This window comes from Dendrobates tinctorius, unplaced genomic scaffold, assembly GCF_039654945.1.
Source record: "Dendrobates tinctorius isolate UK_male_01 unplaced genomic scaffold, ASM3965494v1 ptg000031l, whole genome shotgun sequence".
In the NCBI taxonomy this organism is placed as follows: Eukaryota; Metazoa; Chordata; class Amphibia; order Anura; family Dendrobatidae; genus Dendrobates; species Dendrobates tinctorius.
The window spans coordinates 19,024,929-19,041,435 of record NW_027361699.1 but is presented as its reverse complement, the minus strand read 5'-3'; the positions used below and the strand labels follow the sequence as shown (position 1 = coordinate 19,041,435).

General features: G+C 39.8%; 1 protein-coding gene across 2 annotated transcripts in view; it reads left to right on the top strand.

Annotated features, from left to right (window-relative positions):
* The window catches only part of KDM4C (lysine demethylase 4C), a 565,453-nt gene that overhangs the window by 401,399 nt on the left and 147,547 nt on the right, over positions 1 to 16,507 (top strand). For both annotated transcript variants that reach the window (XM_073572230.1, XM_073572231.1), the window contains exon 13: positions 15,522 to 15,697. In XM_073572230.1, coding sequence (XP_073428331.1) covers positions 15,522 to 15,697 — 176 coding nt within the window. The remainder of the gene's footprint in view (positions 1 to 15,521; positions 15,698 to 16,507) is intronic.

The window sequence follows — 16,507 nt, the reverse complement described above, 5'->3', positions numbered from 1 at the left end:
TCCCATAGACAGAGTAGAAGTGTCTAGAAAAAATCGGACGTCTCTGATACCATCCTGATGTTTAATACTAGTTTACAAGGACTCAACATCAACTGAAGCTAGTAGTGTATCACTACCATTGACCTTGCGCAATAGATCCCCTGTATCTTTGAGGAAGGAAGGAAGAGTAGACACTAGCGGTTGAAAATAATAGTCGATCCACTTATTGATATTTTCAAGGAAGTTCCCCTTCCCAGAGATGATAGGTCTGCCAGGTGGTCGCGTTACATCTTTATGGATTTTGGGTAATAGATATAGTGTTGAAATAGTGGGTTCCTTTACTGAGAGTGCCGAAGCCAGCTCCTTGGTGACAATGCCGTGGGCTATGGCCCTCTTAAGAATAGAATCAAGTTTCACAGTGAATGTTGAGAGGGGATTATAAGTAAGTTTTCTGTAGCATGTAGAATTATTCAGTTGTCGAAATGCCTCCCTCTCATACATCACTTTGGGCCACAACATTGCTACCTTTGTCAGCTGGCTTCAGCACTACATCAGGTATATTTTGAAGGAACCTTAAACATTCTTTCTCTTCCCTTGTTAAATTATCACCTATCACAAATTTCGGAATTTTTTGAAATTTCTCGGTCACCACCCGGACAAACATATCAACACTGGGACAAGAGGTGAATGACGGGAACTTCACCGACCATGGACGAATAGAGGGAGGGATCTTACCTCCTTCGCCATCATGTTCAGTCGCCAGTTCATGTAAGATGCTTAATGCCTCTTGTTCCTCCTCTGTGGGAAATCATTATTATAAAAATACCTCCTGAATAACAATGATCTAGCGAATATATTTAAATCCTTCACAGCAGTGAAGGTGTCGAAAACCGGTGTGGGAGAGAAGGATACACCTACCCAATAAAGCAAGGTCCACCTCAGTGAGAGTATGATTACTAAGGTTAATCACCTTGTTATCTCTCCGATTGGCCTCAGGCAAATTTGCTAAACGTCTCTTGTACGGATGGAAAGAGTGATCACGTAATCTATTGGATACTCCGGCCCCAAAAGACGTTACTGAAGATGATGAAACATCTGATTGACCACTCAGAGAGGTAACTGAAGCAATGGAAGGTGCCCTGGAAATGTCATTGGAGTCAGAGTAGAAATGACCAAATATGTTCGGAACCCAACATAAATTCTGCATGAATAGGCTAACAATATGGCAAATTCAGATTCTGTGACCGATTCCGAACATATTCGTTCAACTCTATGTGCAACCCACAGAAGTTGCTATGGTAGTGCAGCTCATTCAGGATTGCACATCGTTGTGAGCTGTGGCAAGAAGGGTAGCCGTGTATGTCAGCACAGTGTCCAGAGCATGGTGCAGATACCAGGAGACAAGCCAGTACACCAGGAGATGTGTAGGGGGCCGTAGGAGGGCAACAATTCAGCAGTGGGGCAGCTACCTCCTCCTTTGTGCAAGAAGGAGCAGTGCCAGAGCCCTGCAAAATGACCTCCAGCATTCCACTAACATGTGTATGCTCAAACTATCAGAAACTGAATCCGTGAGGGTGGTATGAAGGTCCAATGTCCATAAGTGGGTTTTGTGCTTACAGCCCAACACTGTGCAGAGCAGTTGGCATTTGCCAGAGAACACCAAGATAGGCGGATTTGTCATTGGTGCTTTGTGCTCTTCATGGAAGAGAGCAGGTTCACACTGAGCACATGTGACTGTCTGGAGACACCGTGAAGAACGTTCTGCTACCTGCAACATCATCCAGCATGACCAGTTTGGCAGTGGGTCAGTAATGGTGTGGGGAGGCATTTCTTTGGAAGGATGAACAGCCCTCCATGTGCTAGCCAGAGGTACCCTGACTGTCATTAGGATCCTCAGACCTACAGTATTGTGAGACCATATGCAGGTTCAATGGGCTCTCCGTGCCTTCTAATGCATGACAATGCTAGGCCTCCTGTGGTTGAAATACAGTATGTCAGCAGTTCCTGCATGATGAAGGCATTGATGCTATGGACTGGCTTCCCCCTTCCCCAGACCTGAATCCAATCAAGCACATAAGGAACATCATGTTTCGTGTCATCCACCAATGTTGCACTACAGACTGTCCAGGAGTTGACTGAAGCTTTAATCCAGGTCTGTGAGAAGATTCCTTAGGAGAACATTTGCCGCCTCATCAGAAGCATGCCCAGGTGTTATAGGGGGCTTATACAGGAACATGGAGGCCGCACACACTGCTGAGCATCATTTTTTTTGTCCGAAGTGATTTCCGCTGATGTTGGAACAGCCTGGAATTTGATTTTTCATGTTAATTTTGAGTATAATTCCACAACCAGACTTCCATGGGATTATTATTTTTATTTACATTGATCATTTTTATGTCTTATTGTTCTCAACGCATTCCAGTATGTAATGAATAACAGTTTGCAACTCGAATATTTCATTCAGTGATAGCTAGGTTCTGGTATTTTAGTGTTCTCTTTTATTTTGTTGAGCAGTGTACTTCAGTCAGACTCCCATTGGACAAAATGTATACGTTGTAGTATGTGATGTAGGCTGTTTATTTTATCTTTAAAAAAAAAAAAAAAAATCCCCACTGCATAGGCAAGCATGATACTGTTTTTTCCAAATTGTCACAAGTACAATTCTTTTTTTGAAGTGAGGGGAGAAGGGCTTATACAGAATTTTTAACAATATAGCATTTTGCTTTCTTTACTTTAACCAAGCGTAAGGGATCGTAGTTATTTTAGAAAGTGTTAGAGATCTTATTCGTGACTTTACTCAAATGTAAAAGATTTTTTTTTGGAGAAGTGAATGTTATGATTCATGCTAAATTCTTTCATATTTTTGTCAACCCAACACCAAAAATTGGAGAAAAACCCTCAAACAATCTCCAGCGCAACATATCCAAGTTTATGGTTTCTATTTCCACATCCTCTCTCTATTCAGTTATTCCAGATTTTGCAAGTGGAATCACCCAATACATATCAATTTACATGAGTAGAAGCCGCATAAATATCTAGTGTTATATTGAGTCTGGATTTTGGCTTCAATTAAACAGTATTCTGTGATTACAGCTAATTTTTTATACATAGAGTTCTAAAAATAAAATTATAAAATCAGGAACTGTTCTATTTTGTGCAGCTCTTTGTAGCTTTGGAAATGTTTGGTGGCATCAGTTTATATAAAATTCAGCATTACACAGGATTTAACAATTACACGATTACATAGATCATGATGTACTATTACATATAAAATAAATCAATCAGACATCAGTAAGCCAGAGCTCTAAACATGGCTTGGCAAAAATCCAGTTGTGTTTTTTCTCGCTCACTGTCTTCAAACTAACACATTGAAACCCGTGAGAAGTTGAGACCCCAATGTACAGTATATAATAAATTGTGATTTAATTTTTATTTAGACAAAGATTTATTTACATAAAAATGGAAATGCCTCGCTTATGTATTGGAAACAGACTATCAGGGTCAGATTTCACCTACATGCTAATTTATAAAGAGATTCCCTGTGACATTTGGTTCTCAGGATATTACTTTTATATCTGATCATCAATTTCCTTTTGTTACCAATTTGATTTCAGATGTGGTGTTTCTAATATTTCCATATTTACTCTTGTATTTAAGAATTAAATGGTGAAAGTTCTATCCCGGTGTAGTCCAATTTCCTTGAATTGGTAGCCAGTTGCTTGATTTATCATTTATCCCCACTTTACTTTTGAAGCTCAAAATAGGTCTGCAATAAATAACCTAAAGGGTTACAAATTCCCTTTAAAATCAAAATTCCTTTTTTACTATTGAGCAAAGTTAGTGCTAATCACAAATATGAACTGTACTAGCTGAAGAGCCCAGCGCTGCCCGGGCATAGTAACTAACTTCGGTTAGTTATAACAAATTATAATGAATATGTGTGTATATGTATGTATGTATATGTATATATATATATATATATATATATATATATATATATATATATATATATATATATATATATATATATATGTATGTATATGTATGTGTGTGTGTGTATATATATATATATATATATATATATACAGTGGGGCAAAAAAGTATTTAGTCAGTCAGCAATAGTGCAAGTTCCACCACTTAAAAAGATGAGAGGCGTCTGTAATTTACATCATAGGTAGACCTCAACTATGGGAGACAAACTGAGAAAAAAAAATCCAGAAAATCACATTGTCTGTTTTTTTTTTTATTTTATTTGCATATTATGGTGGAAAATAAGTATTTGGTCAGAAACAAGCAATCAAGATTTCTGGCTCTCACAGACCTGTAACTTCTTCTTTAAGAGTCTCCTCTTTCCTCCACTCATTACCTGTAGTAATGGCACCTGTTTAAACTTGTTATCAGTATAAAAAGACACCTGTGCACACCCTCAAACAGTCTGACTCCAAACTCCACTATGGTGAAGACCAAAGAGCTGTCAAAGGACACCAGAAACAAAATTGTAGCCCTGCACCAGGCTGGGAAGACTGAATCTGCAATAGCCAACCAGCTTGGAGTGAAGAAATCAACTGTGGGAGCAATAATTAGAAAATGGAAGACATACAAGACCACTGATAATCACCCTCGATCTGGTGCTCCACGCAAAATCCCACCCCGTGGGGTCAGAATGATCACAAGAACGGTGAGCAAAAATCCCAGAACCACGCGGGGGGACCTAGTGAATGAACTGCAGAGAGCTGGGACCAATGTAACAAGGCCTACCATAAGTAACACACTACGCCACCATGGACTCAGATCCTGCAGTGCCAGACGTGTCCCACTGCTTAAGCCTGTACATGTCCGGGCCCGTCTGAAGTTTGCTAGAGAGCATTTGGATGATCCAGAGGAGTTTTGGGAGAATGTCCTATGGTCTGATGAAACCAAACTGGAACTGTTTGGTAGAAACACAACTTGTCGTGTTTGGAGGAAAAAGAATACTGAGTTGCATCCATCAAACACCATACCTACTGTAAAGCATGGTGGTGGAAACATCATGCTTTGGGGCTGTTTCTCTGCAAAGGGGCCAGGATGACTGATCCGGGTACATGAAAGAATGAATGGGGCCATGTATCGTGAGATTTTGAGTGCAAACCTCCTTCCATCAGCAAGGGCATTGAAGATGAAACGTGGCTGGGTCTTTCAACATGACAATGATCCAAAGCACACCGCCAGGGCAACGAAGGAGTGGCTTCGTAAGAAGCATTTCAAGGTCCTGGAGTGGCCTAGCCAGTCTCCAGATCTCAACCCTATAGAAAACCTTTGGAGGGAGTTGAAAGTCCGTGTTGCCAAGCGAAAAGCCAAAAACATCACTGCTCTAGAGGAGATCTGCATGAAGGAATGGGCCAACATACCAACAACAGTGTGTGGCAACCTTGTGAAGACTTACAGAAAACGTTTGACCTCTGTCATTGCCAACAAAGGATATATCACAAAGTATTGAGATGAAATTTTGTTTCTGACCAAATACTTATTTTCCACCATAATATGCAAATAAAATGAAAAAAAAACAGACAATGTGATTTTCTGGATTTTTTTTTCTCAGTTTGTCTCCCATAGTTGAGGTCTACCTATGATGTAAATTACAGACGCCTCTCATCTTTTTAAGTGGTGGAACTTGCACTATTGCTGACTGACTAAATACTTTTTTGCCCCACTATATATATATATATATATATATATATATATATATATATATATATATATATATATATATATAAAAAGCTGAGTGTACAGCCCCACCCACTCCACATAGCCACATTCACTATAATATCCCACATCATCCCGTCAGCCGGCGCTACCGGACTACTACCCTAATATCCTACATCATCTCATTAGCTAGAGCCACCGGACTACTACCCCTAATATCCCACATCATCACGTCAGCCATAGCCACCGGACAGCTACCACTAATATCCCAAATCATCCCGTCACAGCAGTCGGACTAATACCACTAATATCCCACATCATCCTGTCAGCCAGAGCTACTGGACTATTACCCCTAATATCCCACATCACCCCGTCAAAGCCAGTGAAAGAATAGTGAAATTGCACAGAAACATGGTTCACTAAGATCCCAGGTTTTCTACTGATCAGGTTGATATTCTCACTTATCTGCCACCATAAATATCACAGTCATGCTTTTCACCAATGGACAGGCACAAACCTTATACATTAGTACAGTAGAGAAGCCTTCACACACATTTTCATGCACCGTCAACTTGTAGTTTGTCTGGCTGAGTTGCCCATGGATGTACATTATCTGTATGCAGTATAGTATCATATTTAATGGGTTGTTATGGGCAAAGCATTACGTGTTATATGGGTATATTCATGTGAATTATTGGGAAAGTAGCACTTTAAAAAAACTCACAGCATCAGAGCACAGTAACACATCAATAATGCATAAAAGTGTCTGTGAGAAAATATTAAATCCACATGACATTTAATATGTGCACTTTCCTACATTCATGTGTGTCACTTAATGATACCACACCGGAGGGGGGGATTCATTTCTGTCATGTACTCACTGCTCCTTTCTGGGGGACAGACGATGGCTGGAGTTTATGTTCCTGGGGATGCTAGATTTCTCCCACCATGTCAGTGTCTGCTGAGGTGTTGCCAAGTGGGAAAACTTGCGCATAGCAACCAATCACAGCTCAGCTACTTTTAACCAGCTCTAATGAAATGAGAGATGCTTAGTGATTGGTTACAAGGAAAACTGTTGGTCATAGCAACCAATCACAGCTTAGCTTCTTTTGAACAGCTCTGGTGAAATGAAAGATGCTTTGTGATTGGTGATACACACACACACACACACACACACACACACACACACACACACATTGATTTTTATATATATAGAGATTACCTAATGGTGAAGCTTGAAGAAATTTGTAAATCGCAAAGTATATTAGCAAGTTCCCAGAGTAAACTGGAATAAAGAATAGATGGAGCATTTCTTAACCTAAAGGGGTTATCCAGCAGGGGTGCATTTTTTATAAAAGGCTCGAAAGTGGTTTAAACAAACAATTTAAAAGTAGGAATTTTTTATGATTCCCCACCGCTCCCGTTTTATCATGTCTGGGTAAACTGTCGATGTATTTACTTCCTGATCCCTTCTTGGAAATTTTTGTCAGTCAATAAGAATGAATTAGTGATTGGCTGAGCTCGAGGCTGGCCCTTGGCCAGCGGAGTCATGAGGCACATCAGACACATCAGGAGGAGCTAGGGATTGTTCAGTTAGTATTGCTGTTAGTTTAAAGCACTCTAAGGGTACCCTTACACATAACGATGTCCCAGCGATTACACCAATGATCCGACATGGATGGGATCGCTGGGACATTGTTAGCTGATCGCTGGTGAGCTGTCACATAGACAGCCCCTCCAGCGATCAGGACCAGCAAGCACGCTGGTTACCAACGTAAACATCGGGTTTCTAAGGACCGTGAGGCCCTTAGAAACCCGATGTTTACCCTAGATACCAGCGTGCACTGTAGGCAGGGCGGGAGGTGGAGGCAGAGCGGCGCAGACAGACCGGCGTAGCTCTGCTATCTGCTACTCCGGTCTGACAGACGTTGCTAACCAGCGTGCAGCGTCGCTCATCGCTGGCTCCCGCTGCCACACGCAGCAATGCGCGCTGGCCAGCGGGAGACCAGCGATGAAAAAACGGGCCAGGACGATCAGCAATACCCCGCGGGGGGGCCGATCGCTGCTGGATGTCACACACAGCGATCTTGTTGGAGATTGCTGATGTGTCACAAAATCAGCGATCTCGCCAGCGGAATCGCTGTGTGTAACGGGCCCTTAAGACCTTTGCCACTGGACAGTCCCTTTAAAAAAAACGTTTTCCTGTAATCGCATTTTGTCCTCTTTCTTTTGATAGAAGATAACTTGCTTCCTTAGAACAATGCTCTATTTTACTTCATCTTGAATGGAGCAAAGGTGCCTATGCTCAGCCCTTTTTCTACTCTTCTCACGATCACTTGGGGTCCCAGTAGTCTGACCCTCAGTGATCTGCAAGTTGTTTCCTCTCATATGAGCTTAATGGACATGTTTAACAGTTCTAACAATGAAATTATGGTATATGGTTACAAAATAACTTGTGATTTTGGTAATAAGTACCTTGAGACAAAGCTTTTCCAAGTAAAATCTATTAGCAGCTTTTTGGGGTTGATTGTCATTCCAAAACATTCATGCAGGCATCTTCATAAAGTTATGATCGGCACTATATCTCACAATACTGCAGTGGAGTCAATCAGACCCAGTCTGAATAGGCGGTGCTCAGCACCCAAACGTCAGCAAGATAGAATTCCACATACCGGATATTCCATATAAAGTCCAGAAATGTACACCACACTCACCAAGTTGGTTTTGATACCTGCAGAAGGTCCTGTAGCAGCGTCACCTAGGGTGCTAATACGCCTTAGTGCCGACTCTGTGAGAAGATTCTATAGCCTGTTTGCCCCAATAGTCATGTAGTGTATTTTAAAATGGAATAAAAGCATATGGAAAACTGCTGGGTGAGTGCCGTATCTATTGCTGGACTTTAATATGTAATACTTGTTCATACAAACGTTCATTCCTATTCACTGTCCAGCACAAACGACCACTGAACACGAATTATGATGAATTCTTTGCTTGTTATTGGTTTTGTCTGAAAAACATCAAACTTAGCTTTTAATGTAAACTGTGTGGGAAGGAAAGAGTGATCCCCTGAAGAATTGAATATGATTGGAACATGTAAATAATTACAAGTTGACTTACACCATTTCGTTGTCCGGTGTTTATTTTGGTCATTTATCAGTTAGTGTAAAATGACTCCTAGTTTCTTAACTTTGGAATATATTGCTTTATATGTTTGTTTTTTAACTTCCCTCTTTGGGGAGTATTTCTGAATATTGTGGCAATTTATTTGGTTATTGTTCCTATCTGGACTTGTAGCCTGTTTCATTCCCTTCCAAAGTTATATTCAGATTTGTTTTTCATGCTGCTGAGCCAATATCTTGCAGCATCTCGTGTTCTCATCTTTCATACAAAGCTATGTTAATTTGTGTCCTGAGCAATTTGACTACCAGCCTACAAACATTCTGAGAATTAAGTTTTTCATAAAAGACCAATTTTTTGCTCCTTTGTTCTTTCCTCTCCTACTTCCAAGAAGCAACATTGTTTTTTTATTTTTTTTCCTTCAGTAAAGCCATATGAGGGCTTGTTTTTTGCAGGACAAGTTGTAGTTTTGAATAACGCCATTCATTTTACCATACAATTTACTGGAAAATGTGGGGGAAAAAATGGTGAAATGAAGTTTTATTTTTCTGATTTTCATTTAGTGGTGATAACGACCAGGAACCATGACTCTCTTGGTTAATCCAAATACAGTGATACCAAATGGCTACAATTTATTTATTTTTTGCATAGCCTGCTGCCTGACTTATTGTCACCAATTTGGGCTCCTTACGGCATTTTGATTCCTTTTTATTACATTTTTTAAGGGGGAAATAGTAACCAAAACAATTGTGGTATTTTTATTTTTTCTTATTTCTTTTGGATTAACTCTTTTTTTTTTTTTTTTTTTTTTTTGTATACCAGACATTTACATATGTGGCAATTCTAAATATGTTTAATTTCTTTATTTTTAGGAGTAATTTTTGAATCTTATTTTCTTAACCTTTTTCTTTTATTTCGTTTCTTAAGGGAAATTGAGTCTGCAATTGTGCATATTACTACAGGCTATAGTGAAAATTTCAATCTCCTGTGAAGCTCAGCCTATGGCTGAGCTTCACACTTATACCTAGATGGCAGCAACATGGGCTTTCAGCAGGCCCCAGCAGCCATGGTAATCTATTGGTGTCCTGTGATTACATCAAGGGCCCAATGCGAGTCGGCACCGTTTAAATACCACTATCAGAAATTGATAGCAGCTTTTAAATGGTTAACAGCAGTTATGTGAGCTCATTTGCGACGGCAGCTTTCAGACACATATGCCAGCTATGTAATGTAACCAGAATCTACTGCATGCAGAAAGCGCTCAGCTCCAGAACCCTCATTAACACGCAAAATGCTGTCCAAGGTCAGCATAGGACTAAAATAATTCACTATTTGCCAAAAGGCAACAAATCCCTCATCTAAAGACCTAAATATTAACTTTTATTATTACTACTAAAGGGAACAAAACCATAATCATTATAGCCTTTACCTCCTGATGACGCCAGTGGTACTGGTGAAACATGTTGGGAGGCTTAGGGCAGTTTTTAATAGCACGTGTCAGTGAATTGATACTGGGGAAATAGATGTGGGATTCAGGTAGCAGCCACACCTTGATCCACGTGCCCAAATGAAATGATAACTATATGACCAACGGCACAGTACATAGAATGGAGATGATTCAATTATTAGTTTGTTGGTGTCCACCTAGTGAAACTGACTAGTGAGTTTTAATGGTTTTGTTTCCTTTAATAGTAATAAAAGTTAATTTTTAGGTATTTAGTTGAGGGATTTGTTGCTTTTTGGCAGCTCCAGAACCCTCTTCACACACTGGCACCCCAGTAGAGACATAGTTACTTTATTTTGCATTAAAGGTTAAAGCATTGCTCCTATCTTTGTAAAGCAAAGCCTAAAATAAGAGTTGTAGGAAATGGCTTAGTGCTACATTACCATCAATGTTTTTACCTGAACATTGTAGCCCCATCCACATTCTGTGTAGAGAAGTGCAGCACAGCTGAGGATATTTTTTTAATACATTTTTTGACTACACAAAATGTGATTTAGGCTATGTGCCCACGCTAGCATTTTTAAACGCTCAGGAAACTGATCCCCTTCCCAGAAAACGCGCGTCTTTTTTCCGCGCGTTTCTTGCGCGTTTGTTGCAAAAAAGCCACGCGTTTTTGATGCGTTTTTTGGGAACATTGGGGATGGCTAAAAATACTTAGCAATGCGGAAATTAATGAGCATTCTGCGTTTTTAGCTGCTAAGCGATTCCTGAGCGGTTAAAAACGCATGCATTGGCACAAAAAGCCAAAATCGCATGCAAATTAATTTGAAGCATCTTTTAAGCGTTTCTGCAGCGTCTGAGCCGGCACAAACGCTGCGGAAACGCTTAAAACAACGCAACGTGGGCACACAGCCTAACAATAATAAAAAAAATATATATATTGGAGTACCATGTTAGCCAGAAATCTCAATGTAAATACTTTTATGCCAATAAAAATATTTACATACAACATAAATGTAATATTATTTACCATGGTGATCAAATTACATGAATATATAGAATGTACAATGGTTCTTGAGGTGGCCATAACAAAATGAGCTCCACAAGCAGCATGTATCTGACACTGTCTGTATAATCACAGCCAGGTATGTCTGACTCTGAAATGCAGCACCACTGCAGAGAAAAACAGGCTTTAAGAGCTACCGGGGACTGAGCCACACAGTAGACTAGTCACAGGTCTGTCCCGAGTGCCTTCTCCGCGCTCTTCCCCTTGCCTGGCAGGTCTCCTCCTATATACGCATGCAGGAAGAGACCTGTAACGATGGGGATGTGGGCAGGGAGAAGCTGCAGGGAAACCAGTATGTCTGAGTAGTCTACTGTGCAGCTCGTTCCCCGGCAGCTTTCAAAGTATGTTCTCTGAAACGTGGCTTGTTTCCGAGTGAAACTTGTATGATTGATATCATGCAGCTAGTGCCTGTGGATTTGACAGCATGTATCCATTCTCTGGCTCACTTTTTGGGTAATATTTTTTAAACATTTTTGATAGAATAAAGGATTTTAAAAATATAATTATTTCTATTTTCTCTCTGTCTATTGAGCTTAATATTAGTCTAACACTTCCTGTTATGTGGAGTTCACTTTCCAGCAATCTTCTCGTTATCTTCCATATTACAAAGAACTTGTGTCACTTATCTGTAGAAAACGCCAAGTCCCACCATTCACAGATAGGTGATGTCACCAGCTTACCTCCTACTTACAGATATCTCGATGCTTTTACCAGCAGCTCCTTCAAGATGGCTTCCCTCATAACCCTTCTACAGAAAAAAGGAAAACTAGAACCCTTTTTATTCTTGTAATTCCTCCAAACTATGAGATGTGACTCGTTCCCTTTATGTTGTAAATGTATTAATAGATCATGTCATTGTAGTTATATATTTCTTGTGAAGTCTAAAAAGATTTTGCATGGCGAATATCAGATGCATGCTGTATCAGTGTAAAAAATATATAAAAAATATAGAATGCCAAGTAAAATCTTGCATCAGGACACAAATCCCATTCCACTGGTCTCATCTTCTGAAATTACAATAAAATGCCTTCTCAGACCTTGATCTGTAGTGTGCAACTCTGTTTTTTACTTCTTTCATCTCTCCCATCACCATTTATTATATCATCATTTGTATTTTGGGCAGCTCTCTGCTCTTAGTCATGATGAACTGTTAGATGAGAGCCTTTCAGCAAGTTACTATCAGCAGATCAGTGTGATCACGATTAAATAGCATGGAGAACAGGACTACATGGTTTTGTTCTGCCTTGTCGGTCGTATGCATGCCTTTACATTTCCTTGTTTTTTTGAGACTTGTGTTTTCAATAGGAAAATTCTGGAAAATGCCTCAATTTATTCTGAGGCTAAGATTTTTTTGTCTGTTATTACACAACTACACAAGATGAATAGATGATACCAGTGCATGTCTTTGGGTAGGTTCACACAATGCACTTATGGATTTTTTTTACCCATTATATATTTTTTTTTTTAAATTGGAGGACAACCACGTTGTTTTAGAACCAGTCATAACCATGACCACATTGTGCGCCCACGATCCTTCCGGAAATCATGCCGACTTGCTGATGACTATGGTTAAAGGCACTATTGTTGTTAATGGACTGTCATTAACAATAGAAGTGCTTCTAGCATTAGTCCTTGGCTAGCCATGTTGATTTGCAGTTGTAACGTGTACACCCCCTAAATTTTGGTTTGTATCCTTTATATACTAAAATCATTGCAAAATAAGACAATTTTCTTACTCAACACTGTGTTACAAAATACTGCAAACTTGCCATAATGTTGTATTAGTGCACGTTTTTAGAAGCTGAATATACCATAAAGCTTTAAAACTGTGGATAAAACCACATATTAGTGGTCTGTTCACATGACTGTGGTTTGCCCACTCTGATGAAGCTAGAAAATCTCCACATCAAAATGTTTTGTTTTAAACATTATTTTTGGTTTTAGTCTGGGACATAAAAAGCTAATTCTAATGCAACAAGGATATGATCGTAAGTCAATTTGAAAAAGATACGAGTCTCAGTAGACAACAAGCATGGATTTTATATATTTTTTTTGTCCCGGCACACATGGCAGATTTGTTTGCAGCAAAAATTGCCGAGATTACTGTTTGATTTTGTTTCATACTCACAGCCGATGTCCCCCTATTGCATTGCAATAGCGAAGTCTGCAATGGATTACGACAAAAAATTGACAGGTTCTGGACTTGTAAAGTCCAAATCTCATACCGATTTCTGTGCAGAAAGTAATCCTAAACATGTAGAAGACATTGGTTAGAGACTTGCATTTCTAATACTGCATTATGCTACAAAGTTGCCTTTTAACTAAAGACCTAGGGTTTATGCGCTCTCGATATCTTTCAGTTGAATTCCACCTAAAACTCATGGCCAAAAGTGTTGTCGCTCTTGAAATTGTTTTAGAAAATGAAGTATTTCTCCCAGAAAATTACACAGGTTTTTTTATATGCATGTTTATTTCCTTTGCTTTTATTGGAACTTGCCACAGGTGAATTTTGACTGAGCATCATATGCTTGAAACAAAATTGTTTACCCGCAATTTTGGAAAGGTGCTAACAATTTTGGCCTGATCCTTTTGGGGGTTTTGTGTGAAATTATGTCCAATTTCCCTGTCTCCCCCCCCCCCCCCCCTTTTTTTTGTGGTGTTCCAATGCACACAAAGGAAATAAACGTGTATAACAAAACATGTGTAATTGCAATAATTTTCTGGGAGAAATATTTTATTTTCTGGAACAATTTCAAGGGTGCCAACACTTTCGGCCATGATTGTTGGTTTAAATCCTGTTGTAGGACTAGTTTTTGTTTTTTTTTTCTTTTTATATATCAAAACATACTGCAATTGCTACTTTTGTGCATTCAGTCTCCAAAAATGTATGAATGAAGAGACGTATGCGCTCAAAAAAATATTACTTTGGTAAATAATCTTTAGGACAGATCATCAATATCTGATCAGTGATCTGATACAGCTCCAGCAGCAGCCAGGTGTAAGCTCCTCATCCCTATTCTTGTATGTGTGGTTACCTGCGCGCCCTCGTAGCATCTTGTTCCTGTGCCAGCAGCTTCTGCGGCTGGGCCATCACATGTCCACGCTGATTAAGGGAATGAATACTCACCCTCTCCACACCTATGGGAGTGGAGACAGGTGAATATTCATTACCTTAATGAGCGGGCACCCGTGATAGCGTGGCAGCTGCTGAAAGCCGGCAGCTGTAACTGTGATCTGTAAGAGAAATGAATATTCATTACCAGTGCAGTGAATATTTCTCTTTAGCAGCGGGCAGAGGCTTTAGCCGCAGCCGCCGGCTCCTGCCTCCTGTGACCCGCTGCTCTGCCGCTCCCCCTTCCCCGCAAGCTTCTGGGACAATGACTGTGTGCATAAGATGAGGGGGTGGTTTCAGCACACAAAAAAGTGCTGAAAAACTGGTCTTATACATGAGTATATATGGTACTTATTTTCTTTCAGTCTTTTCTCCTTTCCCCCTTAATTTGATTGACAGCTCTGGCTTCTTAGAGCCAGAGAATGGTGGAAACTATTGGAAAACAAACAGGTGGAAAGGTTTAGTTAAATGTTTGGTTACATCAAGGGTGCACTGAGCACCTATACTCAGACAGCGTCCCTTTTAAAAATATAGTTTTTGATTCATTTTAAGATGTGTAATCCTGTATCAGGAATCAGACTGTGGATTGACAGGCACATGTTCTATTAAGACCTGATTAACGGCAGCTCGTCTTCTGATACAAAACCACGGACAGCATGAATCAGACAATAGGTGAACGATTGTAGGCAGATATGTTTTACTCTGATGTGCTACAGCCCCACTTCCCTTTGTTGACAGGTCTCTCCTTATGTGTATTCATAGGGCGAGACATTCCTGTATTTCAACATTATTATGAAAATACTCATCAGATGTTCCTCTTTTATATAGTACCTACTTAATTTCCAAGTTAAAGGATGTGTTTGTAGCAGACACTCCATTCCCACTTGGCATCTAAACTGGGAGACCTTAGTGCACCCATCTACTCCTGAGAGCGGCATACATATGCTCTTCCAGGTTCCTTCTCTGGGACCTAAAGTTGGGCTTTGAGTAATTGGTGTCATAGTAGTTATGTTAAAAATGGGAATTTCCCAACTATACAGTTAATCTTAAAGGCTATTATTTTGAAAGAACTTTATTTTTATTATTCAACCAACTTTTTTTTTTTTTTACTTTGACCACAGAATTTCAAGAGAGCCCTGGTGAAACAACTGAAGAGACTGAACCTTGGGCAAAGCCTCTTCTTCACCTCTGGCGGTCCAAGGTACAAAGCTTTGCAGCAGAAAGGGAGTACAATCAGTCAGTCTCCAAACTGAAGCCATATTGCGCCATCTGCAGTGTTTTTTTGCCTTACTACAAGGTAAGTTACATTTTTTAATGCCGGTGTTTAAAATGTACCTGTCATTCGGTTGTAAATTTTATATGAATGCACAATCCTATATACCACATGATACATATGCCACTATTTCATAATTTTTCACAGCTCTTATCTTTACTCAAAAGTAAATTTACATTCAAAACGCCTTTTATTTCTTCGAACAGTATATATATATATACAGTGGGGAAAAAAAGTATTTAGTCAGTCAGCAATAGTGCAAGTTCCACCACTTAAAAAGATGAGAGGCGTCTGTAATTTACATCGTAGGTAGACCTCAACTATGGGAGACAAACTGAGAAAAAAAAATCCAGAAAATCACATTGTCTGTTTTTTTTTCATTTTATTTGCATATTATGGTGGAAAATAAGTATTTGGTCAGAAACAAAATTTCATCTCAATACTTTGTGATATATCCTTTGTTGGCAATGACAGAGGTCAAACGTTTTCTGTAAGTCTTCACAAGGTTGCCACACACTGTTGTTGGTATGTTGGCCCATTCCTCCATGCAGATCTCCTCTAGAGCAGTGATGTTTGTGGCTTTTCGCTTGGCAACACGGACTTTCAACTCCCTCCAAAGGTTTTCTATAGGGTTGAGATCTGGAGACTGGCTAGGCCACTCCAGGACCTTGAAATGCTTCTTACGAAGCCACTCCTTCGTTGCCCTGGCGGTGTGCTTTGGATCATTGTCATGTTGAAAGACCCAGCCACGTTTCATCTTCAATGCCCTTGCTGATGGAAGGAGGTTTGCACTCAAAATCTCACGATACATGGCCCCATTCATTCTTTCATGTA